A 27,456-nucleotide genomic window follows, 5' to 3' on the forward strand; every position below is an offset into this window, starting at 1 on the left:
ATGGCAAAAAGAGTTTTATTTGTTAAAACTGCCATTTACATGTAATAAGAGTTCTATACAAAACAAAATGAGATATCCCGGTAAATGTATAGATCAAACAGTTGGCTCTGATATGAATTTGATTTGAATACATCATTGGTTTAGAAACACACTTTACGATGTCCTGATGTAGTGCAATATTAATTTGACATTTACCCCCTCCTCCTATTGCTGTGCTGAAGTTTTCTCTTCAGTGCTCTAAGTTTTGTCACAAGTGAATGCGCTAAGTAAGCGCACCAGAAAAGATTGACTATGATGCTCATTATTTTTATTTGTTATCTGTTTGAAAAAAAAAATCTTACATGTCCCTTGTTCCCTCCTCTCAAAAATGGTAGGAGCAGTGTTGAAGAGGAATACATTCTTTAATTTGGGTTGCTGGTTTCTTTTTATCCTGTTTCTATGTTTCAGTGAATATAGAAGTGTTCTGTACATGTGTTTGCGTAAGAAGCCAGCTCCATAACAATGTTGCATTACCCATGCAAACTGTTACTGTTTACATGAATGTGATGAACAGCATGAATGCAAAAAGGCCCCGAATTCATAGCATCTGGAATGTCCTCCAATATCACTTATCGGTAATTTAGGGAATAACCTCAAGCCTGTGTTTTATCCAGAGATGCAGGGACTTTCTGACAGTGAATTCATTTGGCTGGAATTTCATTGCCGGAACAAAGTGCTATGGGATTGCACTGATTGTGTTGTGTTCTATGCTTGCTGTTTAATTTAGTCTTCTGCTGTATCAGAAGACTGTCTCAGAGCCATCGAGATGTATGGTACGAAAACAGACCCTTCGGTCCAACTCGTCCATGCCGACCAGATAGCCTAAATAAATCTAGTCCCATTTGCCAGCATTTGGCCCATATCCCTCTAAACCCTTCCTGTGTATATAGCCATCCAGATGCGTTTTGAATGTTGGAATTGTACCAGCCTCCTCCATTTCCTCTGGCAGCTTATTCCATACAAGCACCACCCTGTGCGTGAAAAAGTTGCCCCTTTGGTCCCTTTTAAATCTTTCCAATCTCACCTTAAACCTATGCCCTCTAGTTTTGGACTCCCCCGCCCAGGGAAAGAGTCTTGTCTATTTACCCTATCCATGCCCCTCATGATTTTATAAACCTCTATAAGGTCACCCCTCAGCCTCCAGTGCTCCAGGGACAATAGCCCCAGCCTATTCAGTCTCTGCCTGCAGCTCAAACCCTCCAACTCTGGCAACGTCCTTGTAACTTTTTTTCTGAACCCTTTCAAGTTTCATAACATCCTTCCTATAGCAGGGAGACCAGAATTGTACACAAGGTTCCAAAAGTGGCCTAACCAATGTCCTGTACAGCCACAACATGATATCCCAACTCCGATGTGTAATGCCCTGACCCATAAAGTCAGGCATACCAAATACCACCTTCATTATCATGTCTATCTGTGACTCCACTTTCAAGGAACTATGAACCTGCCCTCCAAGGTCTCTCTGTTCAGCAACACTCCCCAGGATCTTAACATTAGGTGTATAAGTCCTGTCCTGATTTGCCTTTCCAAAATGTAATACCTCACATTTATCTAAATTAAATTCCATCTGCCACTCCTTGACACATTAGCCTATCTGATCAAGATCCTGCTGTACTCTGAGGTAACCTTCTTTGCTGTCTACTACACCTCCAATTTTGGTGTCATCTGCAAACTTACTAACCATACCTCCTATGTTAACATTCAAATCATTGAGATAAAATGATGAAAAGCAGTGGACCTGGCACCAATTCTTGTGGCACACCGCCAGTCACAGGCCTTCAGGCTGAAAAGCAACCCTCCATCACCACCCTCTGTCTTCTATCTTTTGAGCCAGTTCTGTATCCAAATAACCAGTTCTCCCTGTATTCCATGTGAGCTAACCAGCCTACCATGAGGAATGTTGCTGAAGGCCTTACTGAAGTCCATATAGATCATTACCCCATCAATCCTCTTCATTACTTCTTCAAAAAACCGAATCAAGTTAGTGGGACACGATTCCCCACGCACAAAGCCATTTTGACTACCCCTAATCAGTCCTTGCCTTTCCAAATACATGAAAATCCTGTCCCTCAGGATTCCTTCCAATAACTTGCCCACCACCAATGTCAGACTCACCAGTCTATAGTTCCTTACCATCTTTCTTAAATAGTGGCACCATGTTAGCCAACCTCCAGCCTTCCAGCACCTCGCCTGTGGCTAGTGATGATACAAATATCTCAGCAAGGGACCCAGCAAACACTTCCCTAGTGTCCCACAGAGTTCTAGGGCACACCCGATCAGGTCCCAGGGATTTATCCACCTTTATTCATTTGAAGACGTCCAGCACTATGTCCTCTCTAATATGGACATTTTGCAAAATGTCACTATTTGTTTCCCCATATTCTCTATGTTCCATATCCTTCTCCACAGTAAACACTGATGCAAAATACTCATTTAGTATCTCCCCATCTCCTGTGGTTCCACACATCGGCATCCTTGCTGATTCTTTCAGGGCGCCTCTTCTCTCCCTAGTTACTCTTTTGTCCTTAATGTATTTGTAGAATCCCTTTGGATTCTCCATAACCCTATTTGCCAGAACTCCTCACGTCCCCTTTTTGCTTTCCTGATCTTTTTCTTCGGTATACTCTTAACTGCTTTCATACTCTTTGAGGGAATCACTCAATTTCTGTTGTCTATAACTGCCATATGCTTCTTTTTTCTTGACCAAAACATCAGTTTTTCTAGTCATCCAGCATTCTCTACACCTACCAGCCTTGCCTTTCACCCTAACAGGAACAGACTGTCTCTGGACTCTCATTATTTCATTTTTTTGAAGGCTTCCCATTTTCCAGTCCTCCTTTTACTTGCAAACATCCGCCCCCAATCAATTTTTGAAAGTTCTTGCCTAATACAGTCAAAATTGGCCTTCCTCCAATTTAGACTGTAACCTTTAGATCTGGTCTATCCTTTTCCATCACTATTTTAAAACTAATAGAATTATGGTCACTGGCCCCAAAGTGCTCCCCCACTGACATCTCAGTCACCTGCCCTGGTCTCCCCTCAGCCTCCGATGCTCCAGGAAAATAGCCCCAGCCTATTCAGCCTCTCCCTATAGCTCAAATCTTCCGACCCCGACAACATCCTTGTAAATCTTTTCAGAACCCTTTCAAGTTTAACAACATGACTGAGGTGGGGATGTTACTCTAGTTGCATTACTCAACAGGTTGAAACATAAGTTATAAACATACTTTTCTTTGAGTTACCAAGATGCCTTATCTGTATCAGGTTTTAACAAAACGATCCATCGACCAGGTTTTTTTTAGCATGCACAATTCTTGGACTACTATCAAAACGAAACTTATTCAATGAATATTCCAATAATTAATTAACATGCCCGGTCAGCATTATAGAAATATAATTGTTTATCCCTCTAAAAATACCTCTAATATCTACAAACACAGACACACTTCAGGAAAGGAGAAAACAGGACTCCCTTTAGAGATCAGTTTTCAGAAAACGAGATATTTTGGCTAACAAGTTATTTTTGAACATAGAAGAATAGTGCTCAGAATATACTGGCATGTGTGGTCAAGTCACTAATCATACATAGTTGCCCTGGTTCAGGAAACGAAATCCGGAGGTGCTTTTATTTTCAATCACTTTTTTGATAGAGAGCATAGTTTTCACCTAGAACTGATGTAGAGGGTTTTTGTTTTAGAAATGATAAAGACCAGTTAGACAGCTTGTTCATAGCAAACTTCCTTCCAAATGAGCCCATTCATAAGCTTCCCTTAAAGTCAGCTTGCTATTGGCAATTATCACTTCAATTCAGCTGGTTCTTAGCAGACTTTCCTCTAAGCTGAACCCCATTAAACAAGAAAGTCTTTATACTAATCAGTATTCAAAATCAGATCCACTAGAAAGCAGTTAGCATCAATCATGTTATTTCTAGGATACTGTTTTTAAATAAAACTCCAATGTTGACTTTTGAAGGAGCCACTCTAGGCATGTCGATAAAACTTGAAGTTACTTCAAAACCCAGGTCTTCCGAGCATTACTAAATACAAAGCATCTTTTTGATAACTAGATAGGAAAAGCCACAAGGTACCCATCACACATTCTGCACTTTCAAATGAAAGTAAACAGCAGAGAATAGATTCTAAAACATTCTGGGAATGAGCATTTTGAACCATGTAATTATTTCTAGATTTGGCCATTTAAAGGAAACTCAGCAATAGGAATGAGAATTGGCCAAACAACTTCTTGAGCCTTCTGTATCATCCAATACATTCATGGCTAATGTTCTGCCTTAACACAACTTTCTGCCAACTCTCCATTACCCTTAATCCACAGAGACAACAGAAGTCTGTTGTTTTAACCTTGAATATACTCAACAAGGGAGCATTCCTTGCATAGAAAGACTTCCAAGGCTCTGTCTGTAAAGACTTCTTCTGAATTTAGTCGTGAACAATTATCCCCTTGTTGCAAATATTGTCCCCTGGCTGGGAAATCCAAAACATGGAGGGAAATAACTTTTGACTATCTACCCTGCCAACACCACAAAGAACCTTGTATGTTTCATGGAGATCCCCTCTCATTCTTCAAAACTATACAGTCTAGGCCAACTTAGGGTGACACGGTGGCTCAGTGGTTAGCACTGCTGCCTCATGGTGCCAGGGACCTGGATTCGCTTCCAATTCTGACCTTGGGTGACTCTTTGTTTGGAGTTTGCACATTCTCCCATGTCTGCGTGGGTTTCCTCCGGGTGCTCTGGTTTCCTCCCACAGTTCAAAGATGTGCAGGCTAGGTGGATTGGCCATGCTAAATTGACCATAGTGTTCAGGGACATATAGGTTAGGGTGGGTTATAAGGGGATGGGTCTGGGTGGGATGCTCTGAGGGTGGGTGTGGATTTGTTGGGCCAAAGGGCCTGTTTGCACACTGTAGGGAATCTATGATCTATGATCTTTACTTATTCTGTCTTTATAGGATCTGTTTTGGGGCCACTGCTGTTTGTCATTTTTATAAATGACCTGGATGAGGGCGTAGAAGGATGGGTTAGTAAATTTGCGGATGACACCAAAGTTGGTGGAGTTGTGGATAGTGCGGAAGGATGTTGCAGGTTACAGAGGGACATAGATAAGCTGCAGAGCTGGGCTGAGAGGTGGCAAATGGAGTTTAATGCGGAAAAGTGTGAGGTGATTCACTTTGGAAGGAGTAACAGGAATACAGAGTACTGGGCTAATGGTAAGATTCTTGGTAGTGTGGATGAGCAGAAAGATCTCAGTGTCCATGTGCATAGATCACTGAAAGTTGCCACCCAGGTTGATAGCGTTGTTAAGAAGGCGTACAGTATGTTAGGTTTTATTGGTAGAGGGATTGAGTTTCGGAGCCATGAGGTCATGTTGCAGCTGTACAAAACTCTGGTGCGGCCGCACTTGGAATATTGCGTACAGTTCTGGTCACCGCATTATAGGAAGGATGTGGAAGCATTGGAAAGGGTGCAGAGGAGATTTACCAGGATGTTGCCTGGTATGGAGGGAAGGTCTTATGAGGAAAGTCTGAGGGTCTTGAGGCTGTTTTCGTTAGAGAGAAGAAGGTTAAGAGGTGACTTGAAAGAGACATACAAGATGATCAGAGGATTAAATAGGGTGGACAGTGGGAGCCTTTTTCCTCAGATGGTGATGGCTAGCACGAGGGGACATAGCTTTAAATTGAGGGGTGATAGATATAGGACAGATGTCAGAGGTAGGTTCTTTACTCAGAGAGTAGTAAGGGCGTGGAATGCGCTGCCTGCAAAAATAGTAGACTCGCCCACTTTAAGGGCATTTAAATGGTCATTGGATAAACATATGGATGATAATGGAATAGTTTAGGTTAGATGGGCTTCAGATTGGTTTCACAGGTCGGCGCAACATCGAGGGCTGAAGGGCCTGTGCTGCGCTGTAATGTTCTATGTTCTATGTTCTATGTTCTATGTTCTAAAGAGCAACCCTTACATTCCCAGAAACTATCCGATGATAGTCCTGCCTCTAATGTAGGTAAATCCATCCCTAAGTATAAGTAAAAGGAAATCAGAAATATTATTCACGTCAGATTAAGCCAACTTCTAATATAAAGTAACAAAAACAGAAATAGCTGGAGAAACGCAACAGATCTGGCATTATCTGTGAAGAGAAAGTAGAGTTCATGTTTCATGTCCAGTGACCCTTCTGGAACCAGAACATTAACTCTGCTTTGTCTGCACAGATTTTGCCAGACATTCTCAGTTCCTCCAACAATTTCTGTGAGGTTTCAGATTTTCAGCATTCAGAGTTCTTGCTTTTTTTTATCGATCAAATATTAAGTAAATGTGACCAGTTTCAATGAAGAATGCAGGAAGGGCAAGCAAGGAGCAACACCGTGCATATCTAAAAATGAGGTGTCGACCTGGAGAAGCTATGACCCCAGGACTACCTGTGTGCCAAAAACCGGCAGCAGCATATGAGAGATCAAAGTGACCCCACCGTCGATGGATCAGAAATAAGCTCTGCACTCCTGTCAATTTCAGTTGAGTGATGGCGAGCAATTAAACAACTAACAGGGGAGGAAGGCTTCACAAATATTTCCCTCCTAAATGATTGGGAAGCCCCAGTATATCAGTGCAAAAAGCAAGACCAAAGCATTTACAAGTATCTTCTGCCAGAAATGCTGTGCAGATGATCTATTGTGGCCTCCCCTTGTGGCCTCCGCCATCACAGTTGACAGTCTTCAGCCAATTTGATTCACTCTGCAAGATACCAAGAGCTGGCTGAATGCATTGCTGCTTACAAAGGTTACCAGCCTTTACAAAATTGTATTGAAGACTTGTGCTCCAGAAGTCCGCTACAATTCTGACCAAACTACTCCATTCTGACTCCAACCAGTGGGGAGCTTTCCTCCCCTTAACTCCCGTCGATTCTCGTTTTGCTTAGGGCCCTTGATACGCTGCTGAAGTTAAGCTGTTTCATCGATGACCTTCCTTCCAACCTAAGGTATGAAGAGAGTAAGTTAGCTGATGATTGCACAATGTCCAGCATTACTCGTAACTCCTGAATGCTGAAGCTATTTCCTTAAACAGCAAGACGTGGGTAATATCCAGGCCTAAGTTGATACGTTACAATAACATTCATGCTGCACAAGTCCTACAATGACTGAATCCAACAAGAGAAAAATCTAACCATCACCTTTTGATGTTCAAAGATGTTCCTACTAGTAGGAGATACTAGGACCTAAGGGCACAGCCCTTTAGAATTGAGATGAGGAGGAATTTCTTCAAGAAGGTGGTGAATCTGTGGAGCTTATTGTTGCTGAGGGCTGTGGAGGCCAAGTCATTGAGTGTTTTTAAGATAGAGATAGGTTCTTAATTAATAAGGGGATCAAAGGTTAAGGGGAGAAGGAAGGAGAATGGGTTTGAGAAACATAGAGAGACATACAAAATAGGTGCCAGGAGTAGGTCATTCAACCCTTTTGAGCCTGCACCACGATTCAATATGATCATGGCTGACCATGCAATCTCAGTATCCCATTCCTGCTTTTGCTCCATACCCCTTGATCCCTTTAGCTGCAACGGCCACATCCAGCTCCCTCCTGATTATCTGTAATGAACTGGCCCAACAGCTTTCTGTGGCAGAGAATTCCACAGCTTCACAACTTCCTGTGAAGAAAGTCTTCCTCATCCTGAACAGCTTACCCTTTAGTCTTAGACTGTGACCCCTAGTTCTGGACTTCCCCAACTTCGGGAACCTTCTTCCCACATCTATCCTGTCCGGTCCCATCAGGATTTTGTACTTTTCTTTGCGATCCCCCCTCATTCTTCTAAATTCCAGTGAGTACCAGCCCAGTCAATCCAGTCTTTCTTCCTATGCCTGTCGTCTTATTAGCCATGATCAAATGGTGGTGCAGACTTGATGGGCCGAATGGCCTAATGCTGCTCCTATATTTTATGGTCTTATGATCAATGACATGACTGTCGCTGAATTCACCATGATCAAAATCTTCGGGATTATCATTGGCCAGAAGCTGAAGTGGACCAAATACACAAACACTGGCTCCTAGGCTGTGACTTTTGCAACAAATAACTCACCACCTGTCTCCCAAAGGCATTGCCACAATCGACAAAAAACAAATCAGGAGTGTGATGGAATACACTCTACTTACCCAGATAAGTTCAAGTCCAACAGGTCTCTAGTAGCTTCACGTCATATGGGACAAAGCAATCTGGTTGATTAGCATCCCATCCAGTACATTCAATATTCACTCCTTTCATTATGAGCAGTCCCTGTCAGCAGACAGTACCATCCCTAAGATGCAATGCAAAAATTCACCAAACCTCTTTCAATGGCACCTTCCATAACCATAACCCAGACAACCTCTTAGGGATAAGCTGTCGACCATCCACCACCATCGGCAAATCCATCTCCAAGCCACACAGCATCCTGACTTGGAAATATATCATTCTTTTCTGGGTCAGTCTCATGGAACTCACTTCTGAGTAGCACTGAGAATGTCCTTATTCCTAACTGCAGTGGTTCAAAAAGGTGGCTCATCACCTCGACTCCAGCCTTGAGGTGAAGCCTGGTGTGGTCTGGTTTGGAAGGACAGCCATTCTGAACTCTATTTCTCTGTTTTTCTTATTTATTGCTGGACTTTTTATTTCTTTATTTTTCTTTTTTTTTCCCTCTGAGAATTTGTACTTAAGAACCTGTACCCAGATACCTTGGTACTTAAGATGGCGCCGTAAGTGGTGACTTGTAAACTTTTCACTGTACATGTGACAATAAAGCTAATTTAATTCAAACCTGGAAACTGTCTAGATCTTGCTGAACTTGAACACAAGTTGCATTAATATCTGAGGATTTACGAATGATGCTGCGTATTATTGCCTAGAAGTTTGTCATAATATTTCAGGACAGGTTAATTTAAGAAAAAGCAGCTGAATTTATGGGGCTGTTTTGATGTAGCCCTGTTACAGGGCTACGCTATAACATGCATGAATAGTTTGGAAAAGTAATAAAGAGCTGAATTCTTCTACAAGTGAGATGTTGGTTTTTGAACAGGGAAAACATCCAGAGGGAAAGGTGGAAACTGATGTTTGTGCTAAACTACAGATTTGCAAAAATCGAATCATTGTAAATCTTTTGCTACCTAATTCAACTTGCGGTGTACAAACCAATGGATACCTTTTCAGCTAACAAGAGGAATAAATAGCGACTGAGGATAAGTGGAAGTGTGAAGTTAACACTATAACCAGATGTTATTGAATTTGAATGAAGATTTGAGGGGCTAAGTGCCCTGTCTTGCTCCTAATTTTTTGCATATTTGTACGTTTCACGGGAAGTAGGATGTGTTCCAACACTTGGCCACCTCTGGTTGTGGCCTCCTGTCACAAATTATGTACAGCATTCTTCCTTAAAAAAGTGGTCTGGACCAAGGGCCTTCAGGACTGCATCAGAAAACCCTGGGTCCTATTTCTATACTTCTACCATCTGTTTGTCCATTTGCAAAGCACACTCTGTAGACAGGAGACATCACCCTTTTACAAGGCGCTGGCTACTCTCAAGTGGCATCAGTCAAAAATTATTCCCTGCTCCCACTAAATGTACAGCCAATGTGAGGCTACCTCATGGTAAAGAACAGGGTGAATATCATTGGAGATTTCATCCACTATAGATATCAATGATGCAAAACTATTCCATGAGGTGAAGCCCATCTAATCAGTAATCAAGGGTGTTGGGATACAAACAGCACACATTCATGAATATTCCGATCATCGGCCATCGATAGCATTCAAGTGGGATTTACAATAGTTTTACATTATTAGTGATTGCGTTACCTGATGCAATTATAATAAGTTCTTGATTGTCTGACCTGTTCAGTTTCTGCAGTTGATCTTTGTTATAAGCATACAAAACAAATGCACTCGCTCTTCATTCTTGTCCATGATTTAGATCAAATTTCCCAACTAAAATGAAGGATTTCTTTCCTCCTTTGTTTCCTTTTCTTTTGTTGCTTTTCTTCTCTTTCACTTCTTCCTTTCTCCTCATTGCTTTTCCCTGCCTTTTGCTTCAAAGTGTGCTCTTCGGATATTGTCTACATAGTTCAATACATTTTGGCTTACTATAAATTTGACAAAGATCTGTGTAAAGTTAGATCATGTGGGATTCAGGGAGAACCTGCAAATTTGATACGAAATTGGCTTGATGCTAAGAGACAGAGAGTGGTGGTGGGTTGTTTTTTTTTGGAATTGAGATCCGTAACCAGCAGTGTTCCACAGGGATCAGTGCTTGGTCTACGTTTGTTTTAATTGATATGAACAATTTGGATGAGAATTTCAGAGGCATGGTTTGTAAGTTTGCAGTTGACACCAAAATTGATGGTATAGTCGACAGTGAAAGAGATTATCTAAGATTACAGAAGAATCTCGACCAATTGGCTGAGGAGTAGCAGATGGAGTTTGTATTTATCTAAATTCATGTATTGCATTTTGCTAAAACAAAGAAAGGCAGGACTTGCAGTTAATGGTAGGGCCCTGGGTGGCGTTGAACAGAGACACCCTAGTGGTTCAGGTACATAGTTCTTTGAAAGTTGCATCACAGGTAGACAAGGTGGTTAAGAAGGCATTTGAGCGTGCTTTCCTTCATTGCTCAGACCATTGAGTATAGGAGTTGGGACGTCATGCTGAGATTGTACAGGACATTGTGAGGCCCCTTTTGGAGTACTGTGTCCAGTTCTGGTAACCCTGCTGTTGGAAGGATATTATTAAATTAGAGAGGGTTCGGAAAAAAATTATCAGGATGTTGCCGGGAATGCAGGGTTTGAGTTTAAGGATGGGCTAGGACATTTTTCACCCGAGCATAGGAGGCTGAGGGGTGACCTCAGAAGTTTATAAAATCATGAGCGGCATAGATAAGGCAAATAGCAGAGGTATTTTCCCTAGTGTGAGTGAGTTCAAAATTCAGGGGCATGTTTTCAAGGTGACAGGAGAAAGATTTAAAAGGGACCTAAGGGCAACCTTTTCACACAGGATGGTTCATGTGTGAAATGAACTGCCAGAGGAAGTGGTAGATGCAGGTTCAGTTACAGCATTTAAAAGACATTTGGGCAGAAACATGAATAGGAAAGGGTTAGAGAAACTTTTAGTTTGGGAAACTTGCTCAGCATGAACAAGTTGGACCGAAGGGTCTGTTTCAATCTGTATGACTCTCTTACTCGATGAATCTATAAATGGTCTGTGTTCTGTTTCCCCACTAGGTTTTGATACTTATTTCACAAGTCGGACCTTGGAGAACAATCGAAGAAATGTCTGGTTCGCAGAGTTCTGGGAAGAGAACTTTGACTGCCAGGTGACTCGAACAGGATCGAAAAAAGACACGGCCAAGAAATGCACAGGTTATTTATCTTTTTGTCCTTTGTAAGCGTCAGCTTCTCTAAGTAGGTCTCACGACAGCAGCAGCTTAGAAGTAATTTCAAATGAAATTTGATCAAATGGTGCAGGCAAAGGACAGTATGGTGTAATGTAACAGTCAGACTAATTTTATTCTTTCATATTTTATGAGGTGACAGCTTCCATTTTGTATTTCAACCATTAATAATGTAAACATTCTGCAGATTGAAGTTTAACATTCTCACAAAAGCAGAAAATTGATTTCATTCTGACTTTTAATACAATAGATGTGTCATTATTATTGATGTGGAATAAATTGGCTGTGGAAATGAATGAATTACTGTAACACTAAGTGTAGTCACTTGTCACTTGACTCACAAGATTTGATATTAGGAACCCTTTCTGAATTTGATTACCAATGTATTAAAATGCTCAATATGAACAGTGATAGGATGGCTTGATGTTCACCACAGAAGCTGCATAGTTCAAGCTGATGCGATTCTGTTTTGGCCAGTTTTCTACCCTCCGTTTCTTGGATGTGCCACAGAGTGACAGAATTTGGTTCCACTAGACCCACTTGATATCTCAAAGGTGGGGTCACTGTTCTATTGCTGTAGCTGGGCATAGAGGGGAAGCCATTCTCCTGGGCAGGACAGCTGAGCTAGCTTCATTTCTGTCCTCATGTTCCTTCTTAAACCTTAGAAAACTAGAACTGTAACCTTTCTTAAAATGCTACCAGAGACTGCAGCAAAAATGCAATGTCCTATTACAACATCAGCAAGATAATATTAAAGGGTGAAGGTTCTGAAAGGGTTGGTGTTGGGGATTGCATTAGGCTTGAGTAAAACTGATGTCATGTAGCGCTGAATGGAATATCGAGTCAAACTCAAGATCCCAATGGAGATGTTATCCCTGACTCAAGATTGTCTTGGTAGTTATGTCTAATGAGTCAGTGTAACTTGCATCCATTGTTATTGTGTATGGGTGTTGAGACTGGTGTTTTAAGTCTCAAGTGATTCTTCTTCGGCTATGGTTAACTGAACGGACCATTAAACCCAGTATAGAAAAGAGGATTGGTGTCAACACTCTATCCCGCGCAAAAGCATTAATTTGATATAATGCTTTGCCGTAGGGGCTGCATGGAATAGATCTTCCTATTTTAGCACATTTTTTTAATCTGGTCACAGTTTATGTGAATATCACTGTGATTGGTCAACTGTGGCATTGTAAAGTGATTTGTTTGTTCATTTGACATGGGATCTCACTGTCAATTGCATGAATATTCATTTACAAACATGCAGGTGGATATTTCTTGCTGGTCCTGAAAGCTGTGGAAGATCTGCCCAGTAGACATTGGGTAAAATCAGAAAGACAGGGAGGCACATTTTGTCAAAAGTGCTCCTCTACTGTCCTTCCAAAAAGTAGAGATAGAGAAAAGACATCTCCAGTAATAAAAATGCAGCGGTGTGGCTCATAGTAGAACTTGGGAAGATTTTGTTTGCTCAATTTTGGTAGTTGAAGTCTGTCTCTTGGGTTAATTTGAAGATCTAACTCCCATCCTGTCAGTGTTCAATCAGCTCTGATGGAAAGGGAATCTACAATAGCAGCTTGAATAAATAGTCCACATTATTTCTATGGCCTGAAATTTTTGATTTTGAAGGAGAAATGAGTGTAGAAGAAAATAATACATTAAACAGCAAATAATACCACATTCCATTAAAGAACCTTGGTGATTCTTCAATAAATTGGGAAGACTTGAGGCAAAGAATGAGGAATATACTAACAGTACCAAACAACAGACAAAGGTATGATAAGCCAAATGATCACTTTGTGTTGTAGGAGTCTGTGTAGAGTTTTCAGAAGTCTTAAATTACAATAATAATATTCTACATGTGAAGAATGTTAAAATATCAAATGCTTATTCATATTTCTGGATTAAAATAAATGGATGGAGAGTTCATACAATTGAGACGGGAACCCTTGGTTGGAGAAAACTGTGTAGAGTGCTGATTGTTAGATCTATGAGCAGGAGTATTTGATATGATCGTTCAGGCAGAAAAAAAAGGCAACATTTAAACAGGAAGAGGCAGTTCCCCCCCACATTCCCTTCTCAACAACAAACAAGATGATCTTAAAAGCAGAAGTAACTACCTAGTCTTTTGCAATGCCCTGACTTGCCTTTACAGAGAGCTAGTATGTCTATGACAGACTGGCTACCTTCTGTCCTCTATCCTCCTGTAACTATTGTATCTTTTTGCTGTTTATGGGCCTTTAAGTGCACCTACTAGTGACCATAGTTCCCCGTCTATAAACAGTAATAGAAGTTCAAAGTAAATTCAGTTATCGTAGAGCCAGTGAGCTGTTTGGAAGACATATTAAGGTATAACATAAAGACAATTATTTTCTCTTGGAGTCTTCTTTTCTCCCCCACAAATTGACTTATTATGTGCATGTATAGAATATGTATATATATACATAAAATATATTTACATATAGGCTTTGTGTGAAGTACTATATGGAAATTATTGACCTGTTTAATAAGGCTTTAGTCCAAAAGGCATTTGTAAGAATTTTAGATGCATGAATTTCCAGATAATTTAAGGAAAAGATTTGAAGTCTTTTCCTCCCCATGGCATTTTCACCCCAAACTCAACTTTAATAAATTGTATCCCATTCAGCTTAAATCAATTTATTTCCATTTTCCATATCAGTTGTCCTTCTGGCCTCTGAGACAAATTTGCAGAGAATTTAATCTGTGCTTTACTGAATTGAATGGCTCCCAAGAATCCATACATATAATTGCTTCAGTGTTGATGATAGTATTGCAATATTAGCAGGTGGCATTAACAATGATTCGGAGTATTGCTTCTTTAAATTGATCAATACTTAAGTGGACAGTCATTGAGTGAGGTGGGAAGGGCTAAGCTGTCTCCAATGTGACCAGTCTTCGATCCCAATTTGTGTAATCAAATAGGCTGCTACATTTTTGAGGCTGGAGCCAGGTCTAAAAAATACAATAGGCTTCGAAAGCTCATGAGAATTTTTGATTTCTCTCCCAAATTGACCATTATTACTTAATAACAGCAGGTAGTTTGAAAACTATCTCCAGTATTTCTTAAAATGCAAAATGAGTTTTTAGCCAGAGATAGTAGGAACTGCAGATGCTGGAGAATCTGAGATAACAATGTGTAGAGCTGGAGGAGCACAGCAGGCCAAGCAGCATCAGAGGAGGAGGAAGGCTGATGTTTCGGGCCTAGACCCTTCTTCAGAAATGGGGGAGGGGAAGGGAGTTCTGAAATAAATAGGGAGAGAGGGGGAGGTGGATAGGGGATGGATAGAGGAGAAGATAGGTGGAGAGGAGACAGACCAGTCAAAGAGGTGGGAATGGAGCCAGTAAAGGTGAGTGTAGGTGGGGAGGTAGGGAGGAGATAGGTTAGTCCGGCGGGGAGGGACGGGGCAGGGGGGGGGGAAAAGGTTAGTAGGTAGGAGATGGGGGTGGGGCTTGAGGTGGGAGGAGGGGATAGGTGGGAGGTTAGGGAGGCGGGGATGAGCTGGGCTGGTTTTGGGATGCCATCGGAGGAGGGGAGATTTTGAAGCTTGTGAAGTCCATATTAATACCGTAGGGCTGCAGGGTTCCCAAGCGGAATATGAGTTGCTGTCCCTGCAAACTTCGGGTGGCATCGTGGTGGCACTGCAGGAGGCCCAGAATGGACATGTCGTCTGTGGAATGGGAGGGGGAGTCAAAATGGTTCGCGACTGGGAGGTGCAGTTGTTTAGTGCGAACCGAGCATAGGTGTTCTGCAAAGCGATCCCCAAGCCTCCGCTTGGTTTCCCCGATGTAGAGGAGGCCACAACTGGAGCAGCGGATGCAGTATACCACATTAGCAGATGTGCAGGTGAACATCTGCTTGATGTGGAAAGTCTTTCTTGGGGCCTGGGATGGGGGTGAGGGAGGAGGTGTGGGGGCAGGTGTAGCACTTCCTGCGGTTGCAGGGAAAAGTGCCGGGTGTGGTGGGGCTGGAGGGGAGTGTGGAGCGGACAAGGGAGTCACGGAGAGAGTGGTCCCTCCGGAAAGCAGATAAGGGTCGGGAGGGAAAAATGTTCACCTGCACATCCGCTAAAGTGGTATACTGCATCCTCTACATCGGGGAAACCGAGCGGAGGCTTGGGGACCGCTTTGCAGAACATCTACACTCGGTTCGCACTAAACAACTGCACCTCCCAGTCGCGAACCATTTCGACTCCCTCTCCCCTTCCTCAGACGACATGTCCATCCTGGCCTCCTGCAGTGCCACCACAATGCTACCCGAAGGTTGCAGGAACAGCAACTCATATTCCGCTTGGGAACCCTGCAGCCCCATGGTATTAATATGGACTTCACAAGCTTCAAAATCTCCCCTCCCCCGACCGCATCCCAAAACCAGCCCAGCTCATCCCCGCCTCCGTAACGTGTCCTTCCTCCCACCTATCCCCTCCTCCCACCTCAAGCCCCACCCCCATCTCCTACCTACTAACCTCATCCCGCCCCCTTGACCTGTCTGTCCTCCCTGGACTAACCTTTCTCCTCCCTGCCTCCCCACCTACACTCACCTTTACTGGCTCCATTCCCGCCTCTTTGACCGGTCTGTCTCCTCTCCACCTATCTTCTCCTCTATCCATCTTCTATCCGCCTCCCCCTCTCTCCCTATTTATTTCAGAACTCCCTTCCCCTCCCCCATTTCTGAAGAAGGGTCTAGGCCTGAAACGTCAGCCTTCCTGCTCCTCTGAAGCTGCTTGGCCTGCTGTGCTCATCCAGCTCTGCACCTTGTTATCTGAGTTTTTAGTCAATTCCATTCTCTCCATGTGATATCAAAAAATGGTTGGAGGGGCTAGATACTGCAAAGGCTATAGGTCCTGACACCATTCTGCCAATAGTATTGACAACCTGTGATCCAGAACTTGCTGCATCCCTAGCCAAGCTGTTCCAGTACAACTACAACACTGGCATCTACCCGACAATGTTAAAAATTGCCCAAGTATGTCCTCTACACAAAAAGCAGGACAAATCCAACCCGGCCAATTGCCGTCCCCGTGAGTCTACTCTCGATCATCCAATAAGCTGTTGGAAGGTGTCACCAACAGCGCTATCAAGTAGTACCTGCTCAGCAAAAACCAACTAGATGATACCCAGTTCGGTTTTTGCCAGGGCCACTCAGCTCCTGACTTCACTACAGCCTTGGTTCAAAGATGGTCAAAAGAGTTGAACTCCAGAGGTGAGGTGAGAGTGACATTCGACGAAGTGTGGCATCAAGGAACCCTAACAAAATTGGAATCAGAGGCAAACTCTCCACTGGTTGGAGTCCTACCTGGCACATAAGATGGTTATGGTTGTTGGTCAGTCATCTCATCTTCACGACATCTCTGCAAGAGTTCGTCAGCGTAGTGTCCTCAGCCCAATCATCTTTAGCTGCTTCATCAATGACTTTCCCTCCATCATAAGGCCAGAAATGGGGATGTTTATCGATGATTGCACAATGTTCAGCAGCATTCACAGTTCCTCAGATACTGAAGTAGTCCATGTTCAAATGCAACAAGATCTGAACAATATCCAGACTTAGGGCTGATAAGTGGCAAGTGACGTCTGTGGCACTGAAAATTAATAGTGTTACCTTCACTAACAACACCAGAAACTCAACTGGACTCGCCATCTCAACACAGCGGCAACAAGAGTAAGTCAGAGGCAAGGAATAGTGACATGGGTAACTCACCAAAGCCTGTCTTCCATCTACAAGGCAAAAGTGAAGAATATGATTGAATACCCACTACTTGCCTGGTTGGGTGGAGCTCCAACAACACTCGAAGCCTGACATCATTCAAGACAAAGCAGTCTGCTTGACTGGCACCACAACCACTACCCCCATCACCAACGCTCAGTAGCAGCAGTGTGTACTATCTACAAGATGCACTGCAGAAATTCAACTGAGATCCTCAGACAACACCTTCCAAACCCGTGACCACTTCCATCTAGAAGCTCAAGGGTAGCAGACATATGGGAACACCACCACCTCCAAGTTCCCCTGAAGCCACTCCCCATCCGGACTTGGAAATACATCACTGTTCGGTTGTTGTCACTGGGTTGAAATCACGGATTCCTCCCTTAATTGTATTGTGGGTCAACCTACAGCACATGGCCAGCGGTGGTTCAAGAAGGCCAGCCAGCATTGCCTATGTCCCATTAGTGAATTTAAAAAAAATCACATCCAAACTAGAATGAGGAGAACATTCTGCTTCGTTCCATGAGGCTCTCTGCTTTCCATAGACGACTCATGTTTTCACATGATGTTCAGCAAAATAGCCATTTGCTGAAAGTGTAAAATAAGTAGGCGACTAAGAAAAGATATTCCCGATTTGAAACCAGTTTCAGTGAACTCCAGAGCCTCCTCTCATCTCAATTAACCCAAGATGTAACATCTACTGAGTTGAGCTTTCTGTTGATCCCTGGTGCAGAAAGTCAGTGGTGAAATAAATTTGGACATATTAACACATTTTCATCCTTATTCCACTGTGGCAAGTCTCTGCTACCTGTCAGCTGGTACAAATAAACCTATGTAGATCATCTATTGCCTCCAACTCGTCCAGCATTATGGATTTAAACTATGGCTTTGTAAAACCTACATATGGTTGTCTGCCCCTAAGCTCCCCCCATGACATTGCTAAAATTCCTGTAGCACCACTGGCATTGCCTGGCACCCATTTGAAAGTAATTAGGGTGTTATATATTGTAATACCTCTGCTACCTGACACAAACTAGTTTTTATCATATTCCCATGTACTGTGACTATTGGGGATCTCATTAAATGGGGTATTTTGATCCTATTCTTTATTCCTTTGGAAAGATGGAAGGCACTATTGCCCATCATTTTTGATGTGTTACTCCTTACTCTGTATAAAGTACTATTGATACATGGTGTACATCATAATTACATAAATCTCTGCTGGCTAGGAAGCAGTTTGGTGTGAAATAATGTCATGAAAGTTCTTTAATATGCAAGACCATCTTTCATACGTTCTTGGGTGTTCTGAACTTGCTCGGAGTCCTTCCTGGGATAACATGAAGCTGCCCATTTTCATGTGTTAATTAAAGTTTCAGTTAGAAATGAATAAAAATAAAATTCTCTCTGCAATAAAATAGATAGCGACAGCATTGATGAGGTTAACAGTTGGAATTGATCCCAAAGCAGAGCACAAATCAAATCATTCAGGATGGGTCAGGATCAGTTCCGTATTGGATTGATTCTGACAGAATTTCATCTGGAACTCATCCTAAATTAATTGTGAAGATGCCGCACACCTGTTTGATATGCTAATAGAGAATTTGGATTCCGATAATTGCGTTCATCAAGGTGAAAGTCAGTTGCTTTCACGCTTGGTCAAAAATGCACCAGCAAAAGAACTCAGTCGTTAGAAGTTGTGCCTCTTGATGGGCAAAGTTTTAGGTGAGCTTGCAGTACAGTAAATTTTCCCATATCTGTTGAAGGGTTTTGACCACGTTAATTAATGATAGTGAAAGATTCTTTAACGAGAGAATTATTGACACATCAAGGCTACTTTGTTTTGCCCCTTTCTCTCCCGGTAAGCCTATCGTATCGGTCTGTTCCTGCCCCACTGAGCTCGTTTCCTCCTGCCTTGACTCCATCCTCTCTCGACTTGTCCAGACCCTGTCCACCTACATCTGCGATTCCTCTGATGCCCTCCAACATATTGACGATTTCCAGCTCCCTGGCCCCAACTGCCTCCTGTTCAATGTGGATTTCCAACCCCGCTATACCTCCATTCCCCACCAGGATGGTCTGAGAGCTCTCAGCTTCTTCATCGACCAGAGGCTTGAACAATCCCCACCCACTACCACTCTTCTTCGCCTGGCTGAACTTGCTCTCTCACTGAACAATTTCTCCTTTAATTCATTTCACTTCTGCCAAGTCAAAGGAGTGGCTATGGGCACCCGCATGGATCCCAATTATGCCTGCCTCTTTATGGGGCATATGGAATGATCCTTGCTGCAGTCTTACACTGGCCCCCTCTTACAACTCTTTATTCAGTACGTCGATGCCTGCTTCGGTGCTGCTTCATGCTCCAGCCAGGACCTTGAAACCTTAAATCATTTTGCCTACAATTTCCACCCCTCTATAACTTTAACATCATCCATTTACGACACTTCCCTTCCTTGATCTCTCTGACTCCATTTCAGGGAATAAACTATCCACTGCCATCCACTACAAAACCAACTGACTCTCATAGCTACCTTCACTACAGCTCGTCACACCCAAAGTCCTGCAAGGACTCCATCCCAGTCTCCCAGTTCCTTCACTTACGCCGCATCTGTTGGGATGATGCCACTTTCCAAAACAGCACTGCTGACAACATTTGCTTCTTGCTTCTTCCATGACCATGGTATGCTACCCACTGTGATTGACAGGGCCCTCAACTACATCTGACCTGTCCTTGCCCCTTCCTATCGCTCACAACACTGTGATCAGGTCCCCCCCTCTCCCCTTTTCCTCACTTTTCATCCCACCACTTTCAAAGAATCATTCTCCACCATTTCAAACAACTCCAACAGGACACCGCCATCAAACACATCTTCCCCCTCACTCCCTTGCCTGCATTTCACAGAGATTGTTCCCTCCGGGACACCCTGGTCCATTCTACAGCCACCAATACCACCTCTCTCCCCCACCCGTCCCCCCACCCATCTCAACGGCATCTTCCCATGTAACTGCAGAAGGTGCAACACTTGCCCCTTCTCCTGCTGCCTGCTCACCATCCAAGGGCTTAAAGTGTCTTTCCGGGTGAAGCAACACGCCATCTGTCCCACCTCCAATCTTGTTTAGTGTATTTGCTGCACCCAAAGTGGCCTACTCTACATTGGAGAAACCAAACACAAACTGGGTGACTGTTTTGCAGAACATCTCCAGTCTGTGTGCAAGCAGAACCCTGACCTTCCCGTAGCTAGTCATTTTAACACAGCGTCCTGCTCGCATGCCCACGTGTCTGTCTTTAGCATGCTGCAGTGCTCCAGTGCAAACTGGAGGAACAACATCTCATCTTTAGATTAGGCACTTTACAACCTTCTGGACTTGGTACTGAGTTCAACACCTTTAAATTGTGAACCAGCTCCCATTTCTTCCTTTTGTTTTAGCTTGTTATCACGTCATTCCTTCCCTCCCCCCATCCCAATTCAGACATCTCATGTTAATATTCTCTTTCATTTACCAGTTAGTCTGGCTGTTGGAAGATTCGATGAAGCAAGAAAGTGGAAATTGAGGGCAGAATTTTATGTACTAAGCGGAGTAGATACAGAGGAGTATGGGTGCATTTGAAAGTTATGCTGCCAGCTGCCATGAATATTTCCCAGGACCACCCCATAAGTGATGTTTACCTGGTTTACTTTATTAAGGGCCGATTGAGATCTGTTGTCAGAAATTGACTTGGACTTTTGACCTTCAGGTTCTTGGAAGAATTGGTTGTTCCATTGTAGGTACTTGCAGAAAAAGATAGAAAGCAAGTTTTTTTTTCACCATGTTTAATATCATCATTGTGCATTGCATATGCCCATAATATATCAATACATTACACTGCTTCTTTAAAGAGTTGCTTCTTTAATGAAGTATTTCTTGCTTCATCTACTATACAGAAATCTATGAATATGTACATTTGTCATGATTATTATTTTTCTTTTCTTAAAAATATACCTTCAAGTGGAGTTTAGTAATTGGGTTATAAAGCCTTCCTGATGGGTAGATGATATAATACTGTGAAAAGGAGAAAGTTCTTCATCCAGAGAGTGTCGAGCCAATGGAATCCTCTGCGACAGAAAGTGGTTGAGAGAAAAATATTGAATGTTTTCAAGAAGTAGATAGATGTAATACTTAAGGCTAAAGGGATCAAAGGATATGGGGAGAAAATGGAAACAGAAAACTGAGTTGGATGGTTAGCCAAATCATATTGAATGGCAAAGCACTTGAAGAACTGAATGTCCTTCTCCTGTTTTCTATGTTTTCATCATCCTATGATCATCCAACAGGTTTTGACATAGTGCCAGATTTTGGACTACATGACTTGAGTTCAGCCTATACTAGCTTCTCAGAAACTTGCACTTTACACACCAAAGTTTGTTTCAGACTCTGGCATGAATTAATGATCAAATGTATCAGGCTCCTGATTTATTTCACCCCTCACTTGGAAAAGCCCCTTTGGTGATCCATGATCAACAAAAATGGAGCATAACTTGTTCATTGTCTGTTGGTGTTTTGACGCACATCATTCACTTTGATCCACTTCCACTGATGATATGCATCAAAAGAATTGGTGTTTTCCTTTTCACAGGTGTTCACCTGAACTCTGAAATAACTCAACCATGACCACAATTGCAGAGGAGTATTTGGCAGCTTACTTCCACAGTTTTGGCAAATATTGTGTTTGTTTATCAGTGATTGTTTACTGGCCTGATCCAGTCAGGGATTTACAATCTTCTTGCTATGGGCATTCACTATGAGTGTTCAATATGAAGTTCTACCAGATCATATCTCTCAAAGAACTAGGGCCAGCATTTGTGACCCCATTTGATGCAGCAATGTTCACATGACCACTCATGATGGTTATTATAGTTCCTTGTCTGTCGGTTGGGCAAAGTCTTGTTCAACCATTCAATGTAAATCATTTCAATACCGAGGCATTCTGGGTTCCAGCTGTAATTTCAGTTTGGAAAATTATCATCAGCTACTCCTGTTGTGAAGATAGCACGTTTACAAACTTACATAAGGCCATAAGATGTAAGAGCAAAAGTAGGTCATTTATCCAAGCAAGTCTGCTTTGCCATACAATGAGATTATGGCTGAAGTGATAATCCTTAAGTCACTTTCCTGTTTATCCCATAACACCTTGATTCCCTTACTGATTAGAACACTGTCTTAGCTTTCAGTATAATCAATGACCTAAGCTCGACAGCGGTTTGTGGTAAAGAATTCCACAGATTCATTACCCTCTGAGAGATGAAATTCCTCCTCATCTCTGTTGTAACTGGCTGACCCTCTACTCTGAGATTATATCTAGATCCTTACGCAGTAAACACAGCTGTGTTATTTGCAATAATGTTTTATTTTCATCTGTGATGTCTAATATTCTAGTCATACTATGAGAGACGTACAGGGCATTGCTGCTCCTTGACGTTACCATTGTTGGTAATTCAGAAATTTGCCCCTGAATAGTCAGTACAGGTTTACGAGCTGTTACTAACGCGAAATTTCTACCCAACAAAAACTTTTTTGAAAATTGTTCATTCCAAAAATGATCCAAGTACTCCCTTTTTTATCTGTATTTCATTGTGTTTGTGCTTGGTAATAATTCACAATGAGAATACTGTAGAGCTCCCTTGACTCACCTCGATATGACTGATCACTGCCACTACTCCAGTGCTTGTGTCCAAATGAAGTAGTGCAACCTTTCTGATCAAACCTTTCTTATATATATCATAAACATCTGTTAGGCATAATTTTATTCTTATTTCACATGTTTCTTCAATAACTCATGTAATGGAGCTAACACCACTTTAAACTCCAGCAGAACTTGCAAGTAGTATTGGGCTATGCCTAAAAAAAATCTAAGTTCAGGCATGTATTTGACGTTGCTGCATTGACTATAGCCTTCATCTTGTGTTTCACCATCTGTTTGGCCAATTTTGATTTAATTCCAGACCAAGGTATGCTACTTTGGATTGCAGTCGGCCATTCATGCCACTTGCTCCATTTGAGTCTCAGCTTGAGATTCTGTTCCTCCAGTCTAGTCACGATGAACACATCATTCTGATTGCACATGCAATAGAGAACTCCTCATAAAATTGTATCCATTGTAGCTTGATAGCCTTTTGGAGAAATGCCTAAAGAAATAGGGGTGCAATGGCCGAGTGGTACTATCGCTGGACTGTTAAGCCAGAGACCCAGATAACATTCTGGGGACCTGGGTTTGAATCCTGCCACAGCATGGTGGAATTTGAATTCAATAAATATCTATTATTAAAATCTGGTGATGACTGTGAATCCATTGTCAATTGTTGGAAAAACCCATCTGGTTCACTAATGCCCTTTAGAGAAGGAAACTGCCATCCTTACCTGGTCTGGCCTACATGTGACTCCAGACCCACAGCAATGTGGTTGACTCTTAACTGCCCTCTCGGCAATTAGTGATGGACAATAAATGCTGCCTAGCCAGCAACACCCCTCATCCCATGAATGAATAAAGTCACACCAGAGAGTCACTGTCCATTGGAGTATAAGCCCCTGCTTATCATTTGATACTGTTGATTCGCTTGATCCACATTGAGCTGTGTGTAAGTGTGAGACAAATCTAACTGTGTGAATATCTGCTTATGAATCTTGGGAGATCAATAATGGTTACTGCCTGACATTGACTGTTTGATTGTGCCTTTGTAGTCCCTGTGAATTCTCACGGTTTTGTCTCACCTGGGCACTATTATTATGGAAGTTGCCCAATTGCTGTGATCAGTATTCACCAGTGCACCATTTCTCTGCAGCTTCGTTGGTTCTTCAACCCGAGTTCTGAGAGCTCAGAGCCCTGGGGTGTAATACATTGGTCTTGCAACAGATCAAGTTTAGGTGTGAGCTTCCACACAAATTATGCATTTATAACTGTCCTCGCAAATATTGCTGCAGATGATCAATAGTTGATTAAACTTATTGGCCGTCCCAACTTGAAAATTTTTTTCCGGTCTAACTTCAGCTAGCAAAACCAATTTCCATGCTTTAAAATTAGTCTGTTCACATATCACAAATAATATTGGGTAACTTGAGGGACATGTACTTCCATTGGACATTGAAGCCCATTTGTCTATACATTTCTAACACTTTAACAGAACATGTTTTCAATTAAATTTACTGGCCAGTTAGATGTACTTCACTAACTTTGCTTACGTATGTGTTGTGATGGAATGTCAGATTTGAGATTCACTGGGGGGAAACATATGTGTTCAGACAACAGTTCACATGACGTGGTGAATATTTTGTTCAGTGCACTTATCCTGTCTTCAAAGTTTGTATTTATTGTTCAGACCCTAAATTGAAACTAGATAAAAGCAGATAAAGAAACAGCCATTAGAACTCACATCGTCCAGTAGTGCATTGCAGGCAGGTTGAAGAGAATGAGGATTGGAGCTGGCAGTGTGTAAATACAAGATAGTTGTAGTTGCTTCTGTTATTTCAAGTAATTGGCTGACCACACCTGGCCATAAAACATACAGGGTTGCCACTGAAGTTTTAGATGAGAGTAGTACAACTGGATCTATGCCATTAAGATTCCTATTAGCAGAGCTGAGGAAGTTTTACAGAAATGTGCCATTGTGTTGAAGATCATACCCATGAAATTCAGATGGATTTCAAGCTGCTGTTAGATGAAAACAGTTTGTTTTTCTGACTGGAGACCTGTGACCAGCAGTGTTTCACAGGGACTGATACTGAGTCCGCTTTTTTCATTTATATAGATTATTTAGATGAAGGCATGGTTTGTAAGTTTGCAGATGACATGAAAATTGGTGGTACAGCATGCAACAAAGATGGTTATCTAAGATTGCAAAGAGATCTTGATCAGTTGGGTCAATTGAGTGGCAGATGAAGTTTAATTTGGATAAATGTGAGTTTGTATGTTGGTAAAACAAACAAGGGCAGGACTTATACAATTAAAAGCAGGGCCTTGAGCAGTCTAGCGTTCAGGTGCATAACTGTTTGAAGTTTGTGTTGCATACAGATAGGGTGGTTAAGAAGGCATTTAGATCTTTGAGTATGGTAGTTGGGACATTATGTTGAGGTTGTGCACGACATTGGTGAGGCCTCTTCTGGAGTACTTTGTCCAGTTCTGGTCGCCCTTTTAAAGGAAAAAATACCATTAAGCTGGAGACAGTTTAAAAGAGATTTACTAGGATGTTGCCAGGAATGGAGGATTTTAGTTATAAGGAGATAGGCTGGGACTTTTTTCACTGGAGCATAGGAGGTTGAGGGGTGACCTTTATAGAGATTTATAAAATCATGAGGGGTATATATTAGGTGAATAGCAGATGTCTTTTCCTTGGGGTGGGAGATTTAAGACTAGAGGGCATATTTCAAAGTGAGAGGAAAAAGATTTAAAAAAGACATGGGGACACTTGTGTTGTACAGAGTCATTCGTGTGTGGAATCAACTGCCAGAGGAAGTTGCAACGTTTAAAAGACATTCAGATAAGTGCATGAATAAGAAATGTTTGGAGGGATATGGGGCTGGTTTAGCTTGAGATCATGGTCGGCATGGACTGGTTGAACTCGAGGGTTCTGTGTTGAATGATTCTGAGAATTGTTGGGTAAATCTTTGAAGAAAAGAAGCTAGAATTACACCTGATGATGATCAAAGTCTTGAAAATGCAATACGTAATACATTTCTGAAGAAGGGTCCAGACCCGAAACATCAGCTTTCCTGCTCCTCCGATGCTGCCTGGCCTGCTGTGTTCATCCAACACTACACCTTGTTATCTCACATAATATATACTATGCTTATGACTTAATATGCCTATTAATTCCTGTTTTATTTATGTTTATCTTAGTCTGATTGTTAAAATAAATGTCATAAGAAAGTGAAACTTGTCAAATTTCTTTGATTGAAAGTTCATTAAATTCAGTTCTTTTGGTTTATTGATCTCGTAACAATTTTTCTACTCAGAAAGTAGCAACCTGCACTCCTAACAATATGCATATTAACATCCTGTATTGTTGATTTACCAATTTCTTTAATGACAGAAATGCTGTACAGTCCTATTTCTCTTTGCTTTAAGCAGTCTAGACTCACTGCAAGATTGTAAATTTCCCCTTTGATGCATCACTACTGGAATGAATAGCCATTGTTGCTTTGGCTTTTGCTGTCTCTTTTAGCAATTAAAACAATTGACATTTCTGTGTTGATGTGTCTCTGCTGTGCGGATGCCATTACAGAGATAACAAGTCAGTAAACCACTAGTGCTGCTTCCTATCTGATCAGGGATATCTACTTTAGGTTTAGGGGAAGTTTTCAGATTCTGCTCAGAAGCTGCATTAGGCACTTGCATTGGACAATACTCCCAAGTGCTCTTTGTTTTCACCCATGGAGATCATATCAATCTTGCATGATCAAATGTAAGATTTTGTGTTTTTAGGAACTTGGATTGAATTCTTTGCCAGCAATCCGTGCCTTAATCTGTTTCATAATGCATCATCTAAGAGTGGGCTAAAGTTGCAATGCAATAACCTCTGTGGTGCTGCAACATAGACACACAAATCTTTTCTGGTTTCTGGTGTCAACTGCATGTCTTTCCATTATCTCAGTGACTTGAGACTGGAGAAAAGATTGTTTCAAATGACAGATGCTTTGTTTGTTAGGAGCAAGAAGATTTGTTAAAGTATTATATACATTTAAGCCAATCTCTGTTAGCAAATTTGTTTTCTTGTGCTCAAGAATTGTCTTATTCAGAGTCCAGACCTCTTCCTTTTCACCTTTGAATTCTAAAATGTCTTTAGCTCAAAAAATCATATCCTTAAATTTGAGGAAGAGACAGGCATATGTTGGATTAGTAACGGGTTAAAGAATTATGGGGAGCTGACAGGAAAGTGGAGTCGAGGCAGAGGTGAGATCAGCTACAATTGTACTGAATGGGGAAGCACACTCAGTGGACTGAAATACCTACTCCTGCTTCTACATTCCTACTCTTCTAATGTATCCCATGGGAATGTTATAATGTAACATTGTAAATTCCCCATCTTGCTGTGGGTGTCCTTAACAGTGACATATTGGGCAAGTCTCTTGAAGTGGAACACCAGAGGCAGTCCAGTTAGTCGTTGACTCTGGTGGATACTAGGACTGTGGAGCAGTCCATTTGATTGAGTGTGACTGTACTATGTCAGGAAGAATGAGTTTCAGAATAATTCATTTGCAATCTCTGCCATATCCAAGCAAATAGATCATTGAGATCCATCTGGTTAGAGTCACT

General features: G+C 41.9%; 1 protein-coding gene across 1 annotated transcript in view; it reads left to right on the forward strand.

The window, feature by feature from the left end:
- Positions 1 to 27,456, forward strand: part of LOC109930127 (metabotropic glutamate receptor 7) — a 645,315-nt gene that overhangs the window by 344,684 nt on the left and 273,175 nt on the right. The window contains exon 5 of the mRNA XM_048606606.1: positions 11,289 to 11,426. Within this exon, the coding sequence (XP_048462563.1) occupies positions 11,289 to 11,426 (138 nt within the window). The remainder of the gene's footprint in view (positions 1 to 11,288; positions 11,427 to 27,456) is intronic.

The sequence above is a fragment of the Rhincodon typus genome, chromosome 16 (genome assembly GCF_021869965.1).
Source record: "Rhincodon typus isolate 14 chromosome 16, sRhiTyp1.1, whole genome shotgun sequence".
NCBI classification, from domain to species: Eukaryota; Metazoa; Chordata; class Chondrichthyes; order Orectolobiformes; family Rhincodontidae; genus Rhincodon; species Rhincodon typus.